This window comes from Oncorhynchus masou, chromosome 27 (assembly GCF_036934945.1).
Source record: "Oncorhynchus masou masou isolate Uvic2021 chromosome 27, UVic_Omas_1.1, whole genome shotgun sequence".
Lineage (NCBI taxonomy): Eukaryota > Metazoa > Chordata > Actinopteri > Salmoniformes > Salmonidae > Oncorhynchus > Oncorhynchus masou.
The window spans coordinates 2,607,304-2,629,976 of record NC_088238.1 but is presented as its reverse complement, the minus strand read 5'-3'; the positions used below and the strand labels follow the sequence as shown (position 1 = coordinate 2,629,976).

The following is a 22,673-nucleotide window of genomic DNA, read 5'->3' as shown; positions in this document are numbered from 1 at the left end:
TCTACTACTACCACCACTACCTGTCTTGGGGCCTCAGTCTACTACGACCACCACCACTAGCTGTCTTGGGGCCTCTCAGTTTACTACTACCACTAGCTGTCTGGGGCCTCTCAGTCTACTACCATCACCAGCTGTCTTGGGGCCTCTCAGTCTACTACTACCACCACTACCTGTCTTGGGACCACTCAGTCTACTACTACCACTAGCTGTCTTGGGGCCTCTCAGTCTACTACTACCACCACCGCCACTAGCTGTCTTGGGGCCTCAGTCTAATACTACCACCACCACTAGCTGTCTTGGGGCCTCAGTCTACTACTACCACCACCACTAGCTGTCTTGGGGCCTCTCAGTCTACTACCACCACCACCACCACTAGCTGTCTTGGGGCCTCAGTCTACTACCACCACCACTAGCTGTCTTGGGGCCTATCAGTCTACTACTACTACCACTAGCTGTCTTGGGACCTCAGTCTACTACCACCACTAGCTGTCTTGGGACCTCTCAGTCTACCACCACCACTAGCTGTCTTGGGGCCTCTCAGTCTACTACCACCACCACCACTAGCTGTCTTGGGGCCTCAGTCTACTACCACCACTAGCTGTCTTGGGGCCTATCAGTCTACTACTACTACCACTAGCTGTCTTGGGACCTCTCAGTCTACTACTACCACCACTAGCTGTCTTGGGACCTCTCAGTCTACTACCACTACCACTAGCTGTCTTGGGGCCTCAGTCTACGACTACCACCTCTAGCTGTCTTGGGGCCTCTCAGTCTACTACTACTACCACTAGCTGTCTTGGGACCTCTCAGTCTACTACCACCACTAGCTGTCTTGGGGCCTCTCAGTCTACTACCACTACCACTAGCTGTCTTGGGGCCTCAGTCTACTACCACCACCACCACTAGCTGTCTTGGGGCCTCAGTCTACTACTACCACCACTACCTGTCTTGGGGCCTCAGTCTACTACGACCACCACCACCACTAGCTGTCTTGGGGCCTCTCAGTCTACTACTACCACTAGCTGTCTGGGGCCTCTCAGTCTACTACCATCACCAGCTGTCTTGGGGCCTCTCAGTCTACTACTACCACCACTACCTGTCTTGGGACCTCTCAGTCTACTACCATCACCAGCTGTCTTGGGGCCTCTCAGTCTACTACTACCACCACTACCTGTCTTGGGACCTCAGTCTACTACCACCACTAGCTGTCTTGGGGCCTCTCAGTCTACTACTACCACCACTACCTGTCTTGGGACCTCAGTCTACTACCACCACTAGCTGTCTTGGGACCTCTCAGTCTACTACCACCACTACCTGTCTTGGGACCTCAGTCTACTACCACCACTAGCTGTCTTGGGACCTCTCAGTCTACTACCATCACCAGCTGTCTTGGGGCCTCAGTCTACGACTACCACCACCACTAGCTGTCTTGGGGCCTCAGTCTACTACCACCACTAGCTGTCTTGGGACCTCTCAGTCTACTACCACCACCACTAGCTGTCTTGGGGCCTCAGTCTACGACTACCACCACCACCACTAGCTGTCTTGGGACCTCTCAGTCTACTACTACCACTAGCTGTCTTGGGGCCTCAGACTACTACCACCACCACCACCACTAGCTGTCTTGGGGCCTCAGTCTACTACTACCACCACTAGCTGTCTTGGGGGCCTCTCAGTCTACCACCACCACTAGCTGTCTTGGGGCCTCAGTCTACTACTACCACCACTACCTGTCTTGGGGCATCAGTCTACTACGACCACCACCATCACCAGCTGTCTTGGGGCCTCAGTCTACTACTACCACCACTACCTGTCTTGGGACCTCTCAGTCTACTACTACCACTAGCTGTCTTGGGGCCTCTCAGTCTCCTACTACCACCACCACCACTAGCTGTCTTGGGGCCTCAGTCTACTACTACCACCACCACTAGCTGTCTTGGGGCCTCAGTCTACTACCACCACCACTAGCTGTCTTGGGACCTCTCAGTCTACTACTACCACTAGCTGTCTTGGGGCATCAGTCTACTACGACCACCACCATCACCAGCTGTCTTGGGGCCTCAGTCTACTACTACCACCACTACCTGTCTTGGGACCTCTCAGTCTACTACTACCACTAGCTGTCTTGGGGCCTCTCAGTCTACTACCACCACCACCACCACTAGCTGTCTTGGGGCCTCAGTCTACTACCACCACCACTAGCTGTCTTGGGGCCTATCAGTCTACTACCACCACTAGCTGTCTTGGGGCCTCTCAGTCTACTACTACCACCACTAGCTGTCTTGGGACCTCTCAGTCTACTACCACTACCACCACTAGCTGTCTTGGGACCTCTCAGTCTACTACCACTACCACTAGCTGTCTTGGGACCTCAGTCTACTACCACCACTAGCTGTCTTGGGGCCTCTCAGTCTACTACCACCACTAGCTGTCTTGGGGCCTCAGTCTACTACTACCACCACTACCTGTCTTGGGACCTCAGTCTACTACCACCACTAGCTGTCTTGGGACCTCTCAGTCTACTACCATCACCAGCTGTCTTGGGGCCTCAGTCTACGACTACCACCACCACCACTAGCTGTCTTGGGGCCTCAGTCTACTACCACCACTAGCTGTCTTGGGACCTCTCAGTCTACTACCACCACTAGCTGTCTTGGGGCCTCAGTCTACGACTACCACCACCACCACTAGCTGTCTTGGGACCTCTCAGTCTACTACTACCACTAGCTGTCTTGGGGCCTCAGACTACTACCACCACCACCACCACTAGCTGTCTTGGGGCCTCAGTCTACTACTACCACCACTAGCTGTCTTGGGGGCCTCTCAGTCTACCACCACCACTAGCTGTCTTGGGGCCTCAGTCTACTACTACCACCACTACCTGTCTTGGGGCATCAGTCTACTACGACCACCACCATCACCAGCTGTCTTGGGGCCTCAGTCTACTACTACCACCACTACCTGTCTTGGGACCTCTCAGTCTACTACTACCACTAGCTGTCTTGGGGCCTCTCAGTCTCCTACTACCACCACCACCACTAGCTGTCTTGGGGCCTCAGTCTACTACTACCACCACCACTAGCTGTCTTGGGGCCTCAGTCTACTACCACCACCACTAGCTGTCTTGGGACCTCTCAGTCTACTACTACCACTAGCTGTCTTGGGGCATCAGTCTACTACGACCACCACCATCACCAGCTGTCTTGGGGCCTCAGTCTACTACTACCACCACTACCTGTCTTGGGACCTCTCAGTCTACTACTACCACTAGCTGTCTTGGGACCTCTCAGTCTACTACTACCACCACTAGCTGTCTTGGGACCTCTCAGTCTACTACCACTACCACCACTAGCTGTCTTGGGACCTCTCAGTCTACTACCACTACCACTAGCTGTCTTGGGACCTCAGTCTACTACCACCACTAGCTGTCTTGGGGCCTCTCAGTCTACTACCACCACTAGCTGTCTTGGGGCCTCAGTCTACTACTACCACCACTACCTGTCTTGGGACCTCTCAGTCTACTACTACCACTAGCTGTCTTGGGGCCTCTCAGTCTACTACTACCACCACCACCACTAGCTGTCTTGGGGCCTCAGTCTACCACCACCACCACTAGCTGTCTTGGGGCCTCAGTCTACCACCACCACCACTAGCTGTCTTGGGGCCTCAGTCTACTACTACCACCACTAGCTGTCTTGGGGGCCTCTCAGTCTACTACCACCACCACCACTAGCTGTCTTGGGACCTCTCAGTCTACTACTACCACCACTACCTGTCTTGGGGCCTCAGTCTACTACGACCACCACTAGCTGTCTTGGGCCCTCTCAGTCTACTACTACCACTAGCTGTCTGGGGCCTCTCAGTCTACTACTACCACCACCACCACTACCTGTCTTGGGGCCTCAGTCTACTACTACTACCACTAGCTGTCTTGGGGCCTCTCAGTCTACTACTACCACCACCACCACCACCACTAGCTGTCTTGGGGCCTCAGTCTACTACTACCACCACTACCTGTCTTGGGACCTCTCAGTCTACTACCACCACTAGCTGTCTTGGGACCTCTCAGTCTACTACTACCACCACCACCACTAGCTGTCTTGGGCCCTCTCAGTCTACTACCACCACCAGCTGTCTTGGGGCCTCAGTCTACTACTACCACCACTAGCTGTCTTGGGACCTCAGTCTACCACCACCACTAGCTGTCTGGGGCCTCAGTCTACTACCACCACCACCACCACTAGCTGTCTTGGGGCCTCAGTCTACTACCACCACCACCACCACTAGCTGTCTTGGGGCCTCAGTCTACTACTACCACTAGCTGTCTTGGGGCCTCAGTCTACTACTACCACTAGCTGTCTTGGGGCCTCAGTCTACTACTACCACTAGCTGTCTTGGGGCCTCTCAGTCTACTACTACCACCACTAGCTGTCTTGGGGCCTCTCAGTCTACTACTACCACCACTAGCTGTCTTGGGGCCTCTCAGTCTACTACTACCACCACTAGCTGTCTTGGGGCCTCTCAGTCTACCACCACCACTAGCTGTCTGGGGCCTCAGTCTACTACCACCACCACCACCACTAGCTGTCTTGGGGCCTCAGTCTACTACCACCACCACCACCACTAGCTGTCTTGGGGCCTCAGTCTACTACTACCACTAGCTGTCTTGGGGCCTCAGTCTACTACTACCACTAGCTGTCTTGGGGCCTCAGTCTACTACTACCACTAGCTGTCTTGGGGCCTCTCAGTCTACTACTACCACCACTAGCTGTCTTGGGGCCTCTCAGTCTACTACTACCACCACTAGCTGTCTTGGGGCCTCTCAGTCTACTACTACCACCACTAGCTGTCTTGGGGCCTCTCAGTCTACTACTACCACCACTAGCTGTCTTGGGGCCTCTCAGTCTACTACTACCACCACTAGCTGTCTTGGGGCCTCTCAGTCTACTACTACCACTAGCTGTCTTGGGGCCTCTCAGTCTACTACCACCACCACTAGCTGTCTGGGGGCCTCTCAGTCTGAGTCATAGTACTGTTAGCCGTCTTAGGGCCTTTAAGTCTTCTAGCAGCAGACTCCTCAGAGTCACGTCTATTTACAGTAAGTCTTGTTTCCACTTATTTCCACACCCTCCAATTTTCTCACAAGTCCACACCCTCCAATTTTCTCACAAGTCCATTCCATCTCACTAAAGTAGGGGTCAACCATTTCTATCTGCAGGCGTCGTGGCGTGGGTGCAGGCTTTTGTCCCAACCAAGCAGTAACACACCTGACCTGATTTAACTAATCAGTCTTAAAGGGATACTTCGGCATTTTAGCAACAAGGCCCTTTGTCTACTTCCCCAGAGTCAGATGAACTCGATGTCCAGTACTAAAGAAGTTCGATGTAGTTTCGCAAGCAAACGCTAACTAAAGCTAGCTAGCAACTGCGCTAGTTATCAACTGCACTAGCGCTCGCTAGCAACTGCACTAGCGCTCGCTAGCAACTGCACTCGTTAGCAACTTCCTTCAAACTGCATGATGAGACAAATTTTATCCACAAGTTCATCTGACTCTGGGGAAAGTAGATAAAAGGGCCTCAATGCCAAAATCCCGAAATATCCCTTTAATTAAAAGACTAGGATAAGCCAATAATCTGAATGAGGTGCGTTACTGCTGGGCTGGATCACAGACATACACCCATATTGTCTCTTTGCGGTTGAGATCGGCCATCACTCCTCTGAAGGAAGCTTCTGACTGGGCGTTCACAGGTGGAACTGCAGCATGGTGCAAGAGAGTTAAAACTGTTCATTCCCTTCCAACTGACACATTTCAAGATGGTGTCTTTCAAACTGACAAACAGGAAACCTGTACATACCTTTTAAAACCCTTTCCTGCAATCAAATGACCAAATTGTCCACTAGACTACCGAGAACATCATTCATATTTTTCATAATTCATAAACAATTTTATAAAAAATGTTGAAAATCTGGTGTTTCTATTTCAAGCAGTTGTTATATTTCAATCTTCTGTGATGTATATGAAGTGTAATATTGGGAAGCAAACTCAAAACGTAATACATCTCAACTCTGTATCTGACATGGTACAGGTGTCTTGTTCTTTAAGCCCATAACCATGTGTGAGGTGTACACTTTAGTTTCAACTCTGTATCTGACATGTTACAGGTGTCTTGTTGTTTAAGCCCATAACCATGTGTGAGGTGTACACTTTAGTTTCAACTCTGTATCTGACATGGTACTGGTGTCTTGTTCTTTAAGCCCATAACCATGTGTGAGGTGTACACTTTAGTCTCAACTCTGTATCTGACATGGTACAGGTGTCTTGTTCTTTAAGCCCATAACCATGTGTGAGGTGTACACTTTAGTTTCAACTCTGTATCTGACATGGTACTGGTGTCTTGTTCTTTAAGCCCATAACCATGTGTGAGGTGTACACTTTAGTTTCAACTCTGTATCTGACATGGTACAGGTGTCTTGTTCTTTAAGCCCATAACCAAGGTGTACACTTTAGTTTCAACTCTGTATCTGACATGGTACAGGTGTCTTCTTTAAGCCCATAACCATGTGTGAGGTGTACACTTTGTACTGTATCTGACATGGTACAGGTGTGCCCATAACACTTTAGTTTCAACTCTGTATCTGACATGGTACCGTTTGTCTTGTTCTTTAAGCCCATAACCATGTGTGAGGTGTACACTTTAGTTTCAACTCTGTATCTGACATGGTACTGGTGTCTTGTTCTTTAAGCCCATAACCATGTGTGAGGTGTACACTTTAGTTTCAACTCTGTATCTGACATGGTACAGGTGTCTTCTTTAAGCCCATAACCATGTGTGAGGTGTACACTTTAGTTTCAACTCTATATCTGACATGGTACCATTTGTCTTGTTCTTTAAGCCCATAACCATGTGTGAGGTGTACACTTTAGTTTCAACTCTATATCTGACATGGTACCATTTGTCTTGTTCTTTAAGCCCATAACCATGTGTGAGGTGTACACTTTAGTTTCAACTCTATATCTGACATGGTACAGGTGTCTTGTTCTTTAAGCCCATAACCATGTGTGAGGTGTACACTTTAGTTTCAACTCTGTATCTGACATGGTACTGGTGTCTTGTTCTTTAAGCCCATAACCATGTGTGAGGTGTACACTTTAGTTTCAACTCTGTATCTGACATGGTACAGGTGTCTTCTTTAAGCCCATAACCATGTGTGAGGTGTACACTTTAGTTTCAACTCTGTATCTGACATGGTACTGGTGTCTTGTTCTTTAAGCCCATAACCATGTGTGAGGTGTACACTTTAGTTTCAACTCTGTATCTGACATGGTACTGGTGTCTTGTTCTTTAAGCCCATAACCATGTGTGAGGTGTACACTTTAGTTTCAACTCTGTATCTGACATGGTAAAGGTGTCTTGTTCTTTAAGCCCATAACCATGTGTGAGGTGTACACTTTAGTTTCAACTCTGTATCTGACATGGTACAGGTGTCTTGTTCTTTAAGCCCATAACCATGTGTGAGGTGTACACTTTAGTTTCAGAGTAGACTTGCTTCAGACTACCCAGAATCACTCTGTGACCCTGTCTATTTGAACCATTTTCTACATTGTAGAATAATAGTGAAGACATCGAGACTATGAAATAACACAGATAGTTGAGAGAATGCCAAGAATGTGCAAAGCTGTCATCAAGGCAAAGAGTAGCTACTTTGAAGAATCTGGAATCAATTTTGATTAAACAAATCAAAATATAATGTTTTGTTCCAGATTCTTCAAAGTAGCTACTCTTTGCCTTGATGGCAGCTTTGCACATTCTTGGCATTCTCTCAACTATGTGTTTTATTTCATAGTCTCGATGTCTTCACTATTATTCTACAATGTAGAAAACTGTAAAAATAAAGAAAAACCCTGGAATGAGTAAGTGTGTCTAAACTTGACTGGTTCTGTTTTCTAAATTGACCGTAAAAACATATATTTTCCTATGGGGACAATGAAGTAAATTATGAACACCAGTTTTTTTTAACACTTTTTAAACAACATGATACGTAGTTGTTTATCTTATTACTAATAAAGCCTGTTAGTGTTTGTTTACTACAGTAATGCTGAAGAGCAGCTTTCTCTCGCTCTCTCTGTGCGTATCTGCTGCGCGTATCTGCTGCGCGTATCTGCTGCGCGTATCTGCTGTGCGTATCTGCTGTGCGTATCTGCTGTGCGTTGGCCGGAGTTCTCAACCTCATTTTTCTTCATCAGATTTCACCGGTCTGAGAGTAGAGTGGTGTCGCTATCTCCTGCAAAGAGGGTTTAATTCAGACCCCTGGAGGAGGACTGGGACTTACAATGGAGCCCCGGGGGAAACCAGACAGGAGGAGACCCGAGGGAACCAGAGTGGAGGAACGGAGGGCGATAGGGAGGGGATGGGAGAAAGACTTGGGATCAAGAAGGGGGGGGGGACCAGTGTGAAAAGAGTCCCTCTTCAACCTCCTCCTGCTGGGGTCACAGTCAGCTGCTCCTCCTCTGTGGCCCTCCAGGCCCCAGAGCCCTCAGCTTCTACAACTCTTTGTGGTCCCAGCCCCCGCCCTCTCTTTCCCACAGGCCACGGACTGAAGGACGGACACACACACACGGCATGTCCCTCAAGACATAACGATGAAACATCTCTATTTAAGGACCTCTCCATCCATCTCCACACAACCCTAATCACACAGTGTGTGTGTCTGCAGCAGTCCACCCCTGCTTCCACATTTAGCAAGGCCAAAGGAAAGAGGAGGACATGCAAGGTTGAGTTGTTTGTTTGATATGAGGGGAGGCCCCCTCGTCTACATTCATTTCATTTCCTGTTTGGTCTGTGTCTGTCTATATCTGTCTCTCCGTCCGCCCGTGTCTGTGTGTGCGTCCGTGCGTCTCTCCGTCCGCCCGTGTCTGTGTGTGCGTCCGTGTGTCTCTCCGTCCGTGTGTCTCTCCGTCCGCCCGTGTCTGTGTGTGCGTCCGTGCGTCTCTCCGTCCGCCCGTGTCTGTGTGTGCGTCCGTGTGTCTCTCCGTCCGCCCGTGTCTGTGTGTGCGTCCGTGTGTCTCTCCGTCCGCCCGTGTCTGTGTGTGCGTCCGTGCGTCTCTCCGTCCGTGTGTGCGTCTCTCCATCCGGTTGTGCGTCTGTGCGTCTCTCCGTCCGTTTGTGCGTCTCTCCGTCCGTGTGTGCGTCTCTCCGTCCGTGTGTCTCTCCTTCCGCCCGTGTCTGTGTGCGTCCGTGTGTTTCTCCGTCCGTGCGTCTCTCCGTCCGTGTGTGCGTCTCTCCGTCCGTGTGTGTGTCTCTCCGTCCGTGTGTGCGTCTCTCCGTCCGTGTGTGCGTCTCTCCGTCCGTGTGTCTCTCCTTCCGCCCGTGTCTGTGTGCGTCCGTGTGTTTCTCCGTCCGTGTGTTTCTCTGTCCGTGTGTGCGTCTCTCCGTCCGTGTGTGTGTGTGTGTGTGTGTCGGCGCCTCCATGATGAGCTTACCTCATTTCCATGCATATTCCCAACATATTTGAATTCAGGAATTCCCATCTGGTGCTCAGCCGGATTCTTTCCCAGAATGAGCACCCAGAGGTCTCTCCCTGCCAACAAACAACACCATTATACAGAGGAACCACCAAGATATTTACTCATCAAATCAATTCAAACTTGTGCGCCAGTGTGTTCGTGGGACGGCCTGTTTTTTCCCCACCAGCCCCTAGAGCAGGACAGGACATTATTCAAAGAGTGTTTTTGATTTCGTGGACTGGCACCTGGCAACTCCATGTCAGCTCACAGCTCCCTCTCCTCCCCTTCTCCTCTGCCCCCCCACCCCTTCCCCCTCCCACCTTCTCCTCTGCCCCCCCCCCTTCTCCTCTGCCCCCCCCCTTCTCTGCCCCTCCCCTTCTCCTCTGCCCCTTCTCCTCTGCCCCCCCCCCTCCCCCTCTGCCTGCCCCACCCCCTCCCCTTCTCCTCTGCCCCCCACCCCTTCCCCCTCCCACCTTCTCCTCTGCCCCCCCCCCTTCTCCTCTGCCCCCTCCCCTCCCCTCTGCCCCCTCCCCTTCCCCTCTGCCCCCCTTCTCTGCCCCTCCCCTTCTCCTCTGCCCCTTCTCCTCTGCCCCCCCTCCCCCTCTGCCTGCCCCACCCCCCCCTCCCCTTCTCCTCTGCCCCTTCTCCTCTGCCCCCTCTCCTTCCCCCCTCCCCTCCCCTTCTCCTCTGCCTGCCCCCCCCCCCCCCCCAAACGTCTCAATAACCTCAAATAGCGTTCAATAGGAAGAGAATGAAACTCCCTCTATCCCAGCTCAACCAATCCAACGCATTTACATTTTGTGGGATATATAGTGAAGGAATGTACACTTCGGGAGGTAGTATAGATTATTGTCCTGTATGAGAGAGACTTCCTGTGTTCCAGTATTAGTCAGAGGGATGTCAGAGCTCTACCACACAACACGTCTGAACCTGCTCCGTGGCCAGTACGTCAGGCAGCAGGGAGTCATCCTCAAGACGAGCTGCTTCTGGCCGCAGGATAGAAACTCTGTTCTCCTTTAAATCATAACAACTAGAGTAGCAGACTACAGGATAGAAGCTCTGTTCTCCTTTAATCATAACAACTAGAGTAGCAGACTACAGGATAGAAGCTCTGTTCTCCTTTAATCATAACAACTAGAGTAGCAGACTACAGGATAGAAGCTCTGTTCTCCTTTAATCATAACAACTATAGTAGCAGACTACAGGATAGAAGCTCTGCTCTCCTTTCATCACAACAACTAGAGTAGCAGACTACAGGATAGAAGCTCTGCTCCCCTTTAAATCATAACAACAACTAGAGTAGCAGACTACAGGATAGAAGCTCTGCTCCCCTTTAAATCATAACAACAACTAGAGTAGCAGACTACAGGATAGAAACTCTGCTCCCCTTTAAATCATAACAACAACTAGAGTAGCAGACTACAGGATAGAAACTCTGCTCCCCTTTAAATCATAACAACTAGAGTAGCAGACTACAGGATAGAAACTCTGCTCCCCTTTCATCACAACAACTAGAGTAGCAGACTACAGGATAGAAACTCTGCTCCCCTTTAAATCATAACAACTAGAGTAGCAGACTACAGGATAGAAACTCTGCTCCCCTTTAAATCATAACAACTAGAGTAGCAGACTACAGGATAGAAACTCTGCTCTCCTTTCATCACAACAACTAGAGTAGCAGACTACAGGATAGAAACTCTGCTCCCCTTTAAATCATAACAACAACTAGAGTAGCAGACTACAGGATAGAAACTCTGCTCCCCTTTAAATCATAACAACTAGAGTAGCAGACTACAGGATAGAAACTGTTCTCCTTTAATCACAACAACAACTAGAGTAGCAGACTACAGGATAGAAACGCTGTTCCCCTTTAAATCATAACAACTAGAGTAGCAGACTACAGGATAGAAACTCTGCTCCCCTTTAAATCATAACAACTAGAGTAGCAGACTACAGGATAGAAACTGTTCTCCTTTAATCACAACATCTATAGTAGCAGACTACAGGATAGAAACGCTGTTCCCCTTTCATCATAACTAGTGGGTTTGTTTACCCTCTTATGGCTCTAAGACAAGTCTATAATGGAACCAATTGCTCCACACAAATCACACACTAAACCTCTGACCAATTATGTCGGAAAGGTTGAACGTAGAAGCCTGTCATCTCAGCACAGCTGTTTCTGTCCAGGGGCTTGAAGACGAACCCCCTCGAAGTGTCTACAGGACACGAAGACGCACGGGAGGGGTCAAGTAGGAAGGGAGGGGGAGGGGGGGGCAGTAGAGGAATGATCAGAGAGGGAGTCAGCGGAGGAGAAGGGACGAGGCAGGTGGTGTACTAGATTTAAAACAGTAATTAGCCAAGAGTCTCTCACCCCGAGCGGCACGGGGGTCACCAGAAGATTAGGAGGGAGGTTAAATTAAGGCGCGACAGGCCTTGAAACACGATGACCTCACAATCTGCCAGAGATTTAGCGCAGGCAGGGAGCCAGGCAGGTACACAAGAGGGCCTAAAGATACTGTACTCTACTTATAGTGGAACTGACAGTGTTTAGCAACAGGAAATCTTATTAAAAATCTCACACACCAGGAAGAATGACACTTAAAAATAAATTGCCAATGAGCACTTAGATTTGGTCATTTTCCCAGTTTCATAAATTCATGGAATGTTTGGGAATGACGTAGAAGAAGACATTTATGATTCTATAGCAACAAACAGGGAAAGCTGCCGGGCAGTTGGACAATCAATAGACACCGTTGTAAATAAAACCCTGATTAAAAACACTTGACCTGGACCGGATTCTACGCAGACCGGTGCAGCAGAGCCAATCAGAGATACAGTAGACCTTTATGCAAACAAGCCATTTGTACAGAGGCCTGTCATCATTCACTATGAACTGGACTGTGTGTTGACAGGAAGTAGGGCCTGTCATCATTCACTATGAACTGGACTGTGTGTTTACAGGCAGTAGGGCCTGTCATCATTCACTATGAACTGGACTGTATGTTTACAGGCAGTAGGACCTGCCATCATTCACTATGAACTGGACTGTGTGTTTACAGACAGTAGGGCCTGTCGTCATTCACTATGAACTGGACTGTGTTGACAGGAAGTAGGGCCTGGCATCATTCACTATGAACTGGACTGTGTGTTTACAGGCAGTAGGGCCTGTCATCATTCACTATGAACTGGACTGTGTGTTGACAGGAAGTAGGGCCTGGCATCATTCACTATGAACTGGACTGTGTGTTTACAGGCAGTAGGGCCTGTCATCATTCACTATGAACTGGACTGTGTGTTTACAGGAAGTAGGGCCTGGCATCATTCACTATGAACTGGACTGTGTGTTGACAGGAAGTAGGGCCTGTCATCATTCACTATGAACTGGACTGTGTGTTGACAGGAAGTAGGGCCTGGCATCATTCACTATGAACTGGACTGTGTGTTTACAGGCAGTAGGGCCTGGCATCATTCACTATGAACTGGACTGTGTGTTTACAGGCAGTAGGGCCTGGCATCATTCACTATGAACTGGACTGTGTGTTTACAGGCAGTAGGGCCTGTCATCATTCACTATGAACTGGACTGTGTGTTGACAGGCAGTAGGGCCTGGCATCATTCACTATGAACTGGACTGTGTGTTTACAGGCAGTAGGGCCTGGCATCATTCACTATGAACTGGACTGTGTGTTTACAGGCAGTAGGGCCTGGCATCATTCACTATGAACTGGACTGTGTGTTTACAGGCAGTAGGGCCTGGCATCATTCACTATGAACTGGACTGTGTGTTGACAGGCAGTAGGGCCTGGCATCATTCACTATGAACTGGACTGTGTGTTGACAGGAAGTAGGGCCTGGCATCATTCACTATGAACTGGACTGTGTGTTTCCAGGCAGTAGGGCCTGGCATCATTCACTATGAACTGGACTGTGTGTTGACAGGAAGTAGGGCCTGGCATCATTCACTATGAACTGTGTGTTTACAGGCAGTAGGGCCTGGCATCATTCACTATGAACTGGACTGTGTGTTGACAGGAAGTAGGGCCTGGCATCATTCACTATGAACTGGACTGTGTGTTTCCAGGCAGTAGGACCTGCCATCATTCACTATGAACTGGACTGTGTGTTTCCAGGCAGTAGGACCTGCCATCATTCACTATGAACTGGACTGTGTGTTTACAGACAGTAGGGCCTGTCGTCATTCACTATGAACTGGACTGTGTGTTTACAGGCAGTAGGGCCTGTCATCATTCACTATGAACTGGACTGTGTGTTTACAGGCAGTAGGGCCTGGACTACATTCGTCCATTTTTGTCCAAAAATATTGAGTCATTGCGAACGGGTGGAGGCAGCAAACAATGTACCAGGCTAGGTGTGATCTACAACCTGAACACAATATTTGTTGGACAACCGAGAAATGTATTGGTGACTGATATTAGAATAGAACTTCATCCATCTATTCTGCCAACAATGTCTTACTGTCGGTCAAATATATTTTAAACTGTTTATGGAGTTGGTTTTGTAGTATGAAGTGGGAATTTGATATGATGATGTTCTGTTTCACACCTGAAAAGTAGTTAAAACGCTGATAGATACCGCCGAAACGCGCGCTACTTAAAGATACCGCCCGAACGCTCGCTACTTAAAGATACCGCCCAAACGCTCGCTACTTAAAGATACCGCCCAAACGCTCGCTACTTAGAGATACCGCCCAAACGCTCGCTACTTAGAGATACCGCCCGAACGCGCGCTACTTAGAGATACCGCCCGAACGCGCTACTTAGAGATACCGCCCGAACGCGCGCTACTTAGAGATACCGCCCGAACGCGCGCTACTTAGAGATACCGCCCGAACGCGCGCTACTTAGAGATACCGCCCGAACACGCTACTTAGAGATACCGCCCGAACGCGCTACTTAGAGATACCGCCCGAACGCGCTACTTAGAGATACCGCCCGAACGCGCTACTTAGAGATACCGCCCGAACGCGCGCTACTTAGAGATACCGCCCGAACGCGCTACTTAGAGATACCGCCCGAACACGCTACTTAGAGATACCGCCCGAACACGCTACTTAGAGATACCGCCCGAACACGCTACTTAGAGATACCGCCCGAACACGCTACTTAGAGATACCGCCCGAACACGCTACTTAGAGATACCGCCCGAACACGCTACTTAGAGATACCGCCCGAACACGCTACTTAGAGATACCGCCCGAACACGCTACTTAGAGATACCGCCTAAACACGCTACTTAGAGATACCGCCTAAACGCGCTACTTAAAGATACTGCCTAGTGCTTAACGGTACTGCTTAAATACCTCTCCAAAGGTGCAAGACAAACTACAGATGTAGGACCTTCATTTGATCACTCTTGTTGCTGGGAATTTTCCTGCAAACTTGTGGTGTATTTTAGTTGTTTTTTTTAAAGGCTTCTACAGTTTGTAATTTCCCCTTTGAAGTTTCAGACTTGATTTGCCCTAACGAAGAATGTATCAACCCCTTTCAAAAAAAATACATTATAATCCACATTTCCTGTTGCTGCAGGATCATTTTCCTGCTGTAGCAAACTGACTCAAATTAAGATCCTACTACGTCTGTACCATTCACACTCTAGGATATCAGCTGTATTCAAAATGGCTGCTGAAGAAGTTTTACATCAGAGGGTATGGTCTTAGCCTGTGTCCCAAATGGCACTTTATTCCCCATAGGGCTCTGGTCATAAGTAGTAGGGCACTATATAGGCCATGGAATAGGGTACAATTTGGGAGTCATCTTCACCCTTGTTGTAGGACTTCTGTCCTCTCTTCGCCTGCTTTACTTTAAACCCTTAAGGCCTCAGGATCCGTACGGCTCCAATCTAAAGTTAATTCCTCCCAGGTTCTAATCAATTAAAAAAGTGAATGGCTGAGCACAGACAGATGACATCACAGGGTTCTATAGTCTGAGAAGACAGACCAGAAACAAACAAGATGACATCACAGGGTTCTATAGTCTGAGAAGACAGACCAGAAACAAACAAGATGCCATCACAGGGTTCTATAGTCTGAGAAGACAGACCAGAAACAAACAAGATGCCATCACAGGGTTCTATAGTCTGAGAAGACAGACCAGAAACAAACAAGATGCCATCACAGGGTTCTATAGTCTGAGAAGACAGACCAGAAACAAACAAGATGACATCACAGGGTTCTATAGTCTGAGAAGACAGACCAGAAACAAACAGATGCCATCACAGGGTTCTATAGTCTGAGAAGACAGACCAGAAACAAACAAGATGCCATCACAGGGTTCTATAGTCTGAGAAGACAGACCAGAAACAAACAAGATGACATCACAGGGTTCTATAGTCTGAGAAGACAGACCAGAAACAAACAGATGCCATCACAGGGTTCTATAGTCTGAGAAGACAGACCAGAAACAAACAAGATGACATCACAGGGTTCTATAGTCTGAGAAGACAGACCAGAAACAAACAAGATGCCATCACAGGGTTCTATAGTCTGAGAAGACAGACCAGAAACAAACAAGATGCCATCACAGGGTTCTATAGTCTGAGAAGACAGACCAGAAACAAACAAGATGCCATCACAGGGTTCTATAGTCTGAGAAGACAGACCAGAAACAAACAAGATGCCATCACAGGGTTCTATAGTCTGAGAAGACAGACCAGAAACAAACAAGATGCCATCACAGGGTTCTATAGTCTGAGAAGACAGACCAGAAACAAACAAGATGACATCACAGGGTTCTATAGTCTGAGAAGACAGACCAGAAACAAACAAGATGCCATCACAGGGTTCTATAGTCTGAGAAGACAGACCAGAAACAAACAAGATGCCATCACAGGGTTCTATAGTCTGAGAAGACAGACCAGAAACAAACAAGATGCCATCACAGGGTTCTATAGTCTGAGAAGACAGACCAGAAACAAACAAGATGCCATCACAGGGTTCTATAGTCTGAGAAGACAGACCAGAAACAAACAGATGACATCACAGGGTTCTATAGTCTGAGAAGACAGACCAGACACAAACAAGATGCCATCACAGGGTTCTATAGTCTGAGAAGACAGACCAGAAACAAACAAGATGCCATCACAGGGTTCTATAGTCTGAGAAGACAGACCAGACACAAACAGATGCCATCACAGGGTTCTATAGTCTGAGAAGACAGACCAGACACAAACAAGATGCCATCACAGGGTTCTATAGTCTGAGAAGACAGACCAGAAACAAACAAGATGCCATCACAGGGTTCTATAGTCTGAGAAGACAGACCAGAAACAAACAAGATGCCATCACAGGGTTCTATAGTCTGAGAAGACAGACCAGAAACAAACAAGATGCCATCACAGGGTTCTATAGTCTGAGAAGGCAGACCAGAAACAAACAAGATGCCATCACAGGGTTCTATAGTCTGAGAAGACAGACCAGAAACAAACAAGATGCCATCACAGGGTTCTATAGTCTGAGAAGACAGACCAGACCAGAAACAAACAAGATGCCATCACAGGGTTCTATAGTCTGAGAAGACAGACCAGAAACAAACAGATGCCATCACAGGGTTCTATAGTCTGGGAAGACAGACCAGAAACAAACAAGATGCCATCACAGGGTTCTATAGTCTGAGAAGACAGACCAGAAACAAACAGATGCCATCACAGGGTTCTATAGTCTGAGAAGACAGACCAGAAACAAACAAGATGCCATCACAGGGTTCTATAGTCTGAGAAGACAGACCAGAAACAAACAAGATGCCATCACAGGGTTCTATAGTCTGAGAAGACAGACCAGAAACAAACAAGATGCCATCACAGGGTTCTATAGTCTGAGAAGACAGACCAGAAACAAACAGATGCCATCACAGGGTTCTATAGTCTGAGAAGACAGACCAGAAACAAACAGATGCCATCACAGGGTTCTATAGTCTGAGAAGACAGACCAGAAACAAACAGATGCCATCACAGGGTTCTATAGTCTGAGAAGACAGACCAGAAACAAACAAGATGCCATCACAGGGTTCTATAGTCTGAGAAGACAGACCAGAAACAAACAGATGCCATCACAGGGTTCTATAGTCTGAGAAGACAGACCAGAAACAAACAGATGCCATCACAGGGTTCTATAGTCTGAGAAGACAGACCAGAAACAAGATGCCATCACAGGGTTCTATAGTCTGAGAAGACAGACCAGAAACAAACAGATGCCATCACAGGGTTCTATAGTCTGAGAAGACAGACCAGACCAGAAACAAACAAGATGCCATCACAGGGTTCTATAGTCTGAGAAGACAGACCAGACCAGAAACAAACAAGATGCCATCACAGGGTTCTATAGTCTGAGAAGACAGACCAGAAACAAACAAGATGCCATCACAGGGTTCTATAGTCTGAGAAGACAGACCAGAAACAAGATGCCATCACAGGGTTCTATAGTCTGAGAAGACAGACCAGAAACAAACAGATGCCATCACAGGGTTCTATAGTCTGAGAAGACAGACCAGACCAGAAACAAACAAGATGCCATCACAGGGTTCTATAGTCTGAGAAGACAGACCAGACCAGAAACAAACAAGATGCCATCACAGGGTTCTATAGTCTGAGAAGACAGACCAGAAACAAACAGATGCCATCACAGGGTTCTATAGTCTGGGAAGACAGACCAGAAACAAACAAGATGCCATCACAGGGTTCTATAGTCTGAGAAGACAGACCAGAAACAAACAAGATGCCATCACAGGGTTCTATAGTCTGAGAAGACAGACCAGAAACAAACAAGATGCCATCACAGGGTTCTATAGTCTGAGAAGACAGACCAGACCAGAAACAAACAAGATGCCATCACAGGGTTCTATAGTCTGAGAAGACAGACCAGAAACAAACAAGATGCCATCACAGGGTTCTATAGTCTGAGAAGACAGACCAGAAACAAACAGATGCCATCACAGGGTTCTATAGTCTGGGAAGACAGACCAGAAACAAACAAGATGCCATCACAGGGTTCTATAGTCTGAGAAGACAGACCAGAAACAAACAAGATGCCATCACAGGGTTCTATAGTCTGAGAAGACAGACCAGAAACAAACAAGATGCCATCACAGGGTTCTATAGTCTGAGAAGACAGACCAGAAACAAACAAGATGCCATCACAGGGTTCTATAGTCTGAGAAGACAGACCAGAAACAAACAAGATGCCATCACAGGGTTCTATAGTCTGAGAAGACAGACCAGAAACAAACAAGATGCCATCACAGGGTTCTATAGTCTGAGAAGACAGACCAGAAACAAACAAGATGCCATCACAGGGTTCTATAGTCTGAGAAGACAGACCAGAAACAAACAGATGCCATCACAGGGTTCTATAGTCTGAGAAGACAGACCAGAAACAAACAGATGCCATCACAGGGTTCTATAGTCTGAGAAGACAGACCAGAAACAAACAGATGCCATCACAGGGTTCTATAGTCTGAGAAGACAGACCAGAAACAAACAGATGCCATCACAGGGTTCTATAGTCTGAGAAGACAGACCGGAAACAAACAGATGCCATCACAGGGTTCTATAGTCTGAGAAGACAGACCAGAAACAAACAAGATGCCATCACAGGGTTCTATAGTCTGAGAAGACAGACCAGATACAAACAGATGCCATCACAGGGTTCTATAGTCTGAGAAGACAGACCAGAAACAAACAAGATGCCATCACAGGGTTCTATAGTCTGAGAAGACAGACCAGAAACAAACAAGATGCCATCACAGGGTTCTAATTATCTGGTCCGTCTTTTCAGCTCTTGAGTGACGCAGCTGTCTAAGCCACTGCATCTCAGTGCAGGGTCTGTAGTGATGCTAGAGGGATCACTACAGACCCTGGTTCGATCCTGGGCTGTATCACAACCGGCCGTGATCTGGTGTCCTATAGGGCGGCGCACAATTGGCCCAGCGTTGTCCGGGTTAGAGGAGGGGTTTGGTCGGGGTCGTCTTTCAATGTAAAATAAGAACACATTCTTAACTGACTTGCCAAGTTACTTGCTAGTAACCGAAAGGTTGCAAGTTCGAATCCCCAAGCTGACAAAGGGTACAAATCTGTCGTTCTGCCCCTGAACAGGCAGTTAACCCACTGTTCCTAGGCCGTCATTGAAAATAATAATTTGTTCTTAACTGACATGCCTGGTTAAATAAAGGTAAAATAAAAATAGGTTAAAATAGAAAAGAAAAATGTAAATCAGAAACAAACAGACCGATGACATCAAAAGGTTCTATAGTCTGGTCTGTCTTCTCAGAATCTAAAGGTCCTGTAGTCTGGTCTGTCTTCTCAGAAACACAAAGTCCTGTAGTCAGGTCTGTCTTCTCAGAAACACAAGGTCCTGTAGTCTGGTCTGTCTTCTCAGAAACACAAGGTCCTAGAGTCTGGTCTGTCTTCTCAGAATCACAAGGTCCTGTAGTCAGGTCTGTCTTCTCAGAAACACAAGGTCCTGTAGTCTGGTCTGTCTTCTCAGAATCTAAAGGTCCTGTAGTCTGGTCTGTCTTCTCAGAAACACAAGGTCCTGTAGTCAGGTCTGTCTTCTCAGAAACACAAGGTCCTGTAGTCTGGTCTGTCTTCTCAGAATCTAAAGGTCCTGTAGTCTGGTCTGTCTTCTCAGAATCTAAAGGTCCTGTAGTCTGGTCTGTCTTCTCAGAAACACAAGGTCCTGTAGTCTGGTCTGTCTTCCCAGAAACACAAGGTCCTGTAGTCTGGTCTGTCTTCTCAGAATCTAAAGGTCCTGTAGTCTGGTCTGTCTTCTCAGAATCTAAAGGTCCTGTAGTCTGGTCTGTCTTCTCAGAAACACAAGGTCCTGTAGTCTGGTCTGTCTTCCCAGAAACACAAGGTCCTGTAGTCTGGTCTGTCTTCTCAGAATCTAAAGGTCCTGTAGTCTGGTCTGTCTTCTCAGAAACACAAGGTCCTGTAGTCAGGTCTGTCTTCTCAGAAACACAAGGTCCTGTAGTCTGGTCTGTCTTCCCAGAATCACAAGGTCCTGTAGTCTGGTCTGTCTTCTCAGAAACACAAGGTCCTGTAGTCTGGTCTGTCTTCTCAGAATCTAAAGGTCCTGTAGTCAGGTCTGTCTTCTCAGAATCACAAGGTCCTGTAGTCAGGTCTGTCTTCTCAGAATCACAAGGTCCTGTAGTCAGGTCTGTCTTCTCAGAAACGCAAGGTCCTAGAGTCAGGTCTGTCTTCTCAGAAACACTCCTGTAGTCTGGTCTGTCTTCTCAGAAACACAAGGTCCTGTAGTCTGGTCTGTCTTCTCAGAAACACAAGGTCCTGTAGTCAGGTCTGTCTTCTCAGAAACACTCCTGTAGTCTGGTCTGTCTTCCCAGAAACACAAGGTCCTGTAGTCTGGTCTGTCTTCTCAGAAACACAAGGTCCTGTAGTCTGGTCTGTCTTCTCAGAAACACAAGGTCCTGTAGTCTGGTCTGTCTTCTCAGAAACACAAGGTCCTGTAGTCTGGTCTGTCTTCTCAGAAACACAAGGTCCTGTAGTCTGGTCTGTCTTCTCAGAAACACAAGGTCCTGTAGTCTGGTCTGTCTTCTCAGAAACACAAGGTCCTGTAGTCTGGTCTGTCTTACATTTACATTACATTTACATTTAAGTCATTTAGCAGACGCTCTTATCCAGAGCGACTTACAAATTGGTGAATTCACCTTCTGACATCCAGTGGAACAGCCACTTTACAATAGTGCATCTAAATCATTAAGGGGGGGGGGAAGGGGGTGAGAAACACAAGGTCCTGTAGTCTGGTCTGTCTTCCCAGAAACACACGGTCCTGTAGTCTGGTCTGTCTTCCCAGAAACACACGGTCCTGTAGTCTGGTCTGTCTTCTCAGAAACACAAGGTCCTATAGTCTGGTCTGTCTTCTCAGAAACACAAGGTCCTGTAGTCAGGTCTGTCTTCTCAGAAACACAAGGTCCTGTAGTCAAGTCTGTCTTCTCAGAAACACACGGTCCTGTAGTCTGGTCTGTCTTCTCAGAAACACAAGGTCCTATAGTCTGGTCTGTCTTCTCAGAAACACAAGGTCCTGTAGTCAGGTCTGTCTTCTCAGAAACACAAGGTCCTGTAGTCAAGTCTGTCTTCTCAGAAACACAAGGTCCTGTAGTCTGGTCTGTCTTCTCAGAATCTAAAGGTCCTGTAGTCAGGTCTGTCTTCCCAGAAACAAAAGGTCCTGTAGTCTGGTCTGTCTTCTCAGAAACACAAGGTCCTGTAGTCTGGTCTGTCTTCTCAGAAACACAAGGTCCTGTAGTCTGGTCTGTCTTCCCAGAAACACAAGGTCCTGTAGTCTGGTCTGTCTTCTCAGAAACACAAGGTCCTGTAGTCTGGTCTGTCTTCTCAGAAACACAAGGTCCTGTAGTCTGGTCTGTCTTCTCAGAAACACAAGGTCCTGTAGTCTGGTCTGTCTTCTCAGAAACACAAGGTCCTGTAGTCTGGTCTGTCTTCTCAGAAACACAACGTCCTGTAGATTGGTCTGTCTTCTCAGAAACACAAGGTCCTGTAGTCTGGTCTGTCTTCTCAGAAACACAAGGTCCTGTAGTCAGGTCTGTCTTCTCAGAAACACAAGGTCCTGTAGTCTGGTCTGTCTTCTCAGAAACACAACGTCCTGTAGATTGGTCTGTCTTCTCAGAAACACAACGTCCTGTAGTCTGGTCTGTCTTCTCAGAAACACAAGGTCCTGTAGTCAGGTCTGTTTTCTCAGAAACACAAGGTCCTGTAGTCTGGTCTGTCTTCTCAGAAACACTCGGCCCTGTAGTCTGGTCTGTCTTCTCAGAAACACACGGTCCTGTAGTCTGGTCTGTCTTAGAAACACAAGGTCCTGTAGTCTGGTCTGTCTTCTCAGAAACACAAGGTCCTGTAGTCTGGTCTGTCTTCTCAGAAACACAAGGTCCTGTAGTCTGGTCTGTCTTCTCAGAATCAAAAGGGAACAGGGACCGAGTCAGGAAGCAGCAGTGAGTCAACTATGGTAATAACATAGTGTACGTCCCAAATAGGAACCCTATTCCCTACATAGGTCAAATGTAGTGCACTAAGACATATGGGCCCTGGTCTAAAAGTAGTGCACTATATAGGGAATAGGGTGCCATTTTGGAAGCAAGCCCAGTTCCTGCTCCAGAGGTTGAGAGTCTCAATTTGCATTTGAATCTGA

The 22,673-nt window shown here is 47.9% G+C and overlaps 1 protein-coding gene across 1 annotated transcript in view; it reads right to left on the bottom strand.

The window, feature by feature from the left end:
• The window catches only part of LOC135515566 (carboxypeptidase M-like), a 123,661-nt gene that overhangs the window by 92,096 nt on the left and 8,892 nt on the right, over window positions 1-22,673 (bottom strand). The window contains exon 3 of the mRNA XM_064939186.1: window positions 9,482-9,579. Coding sequence (XP_064795258.1) covers window positions 9,482-9,579 — 98 coding nt within the window. The remainder of the gene's footprint in view (window positions 1-9,481; window positions 9,580-22,673) is intronic.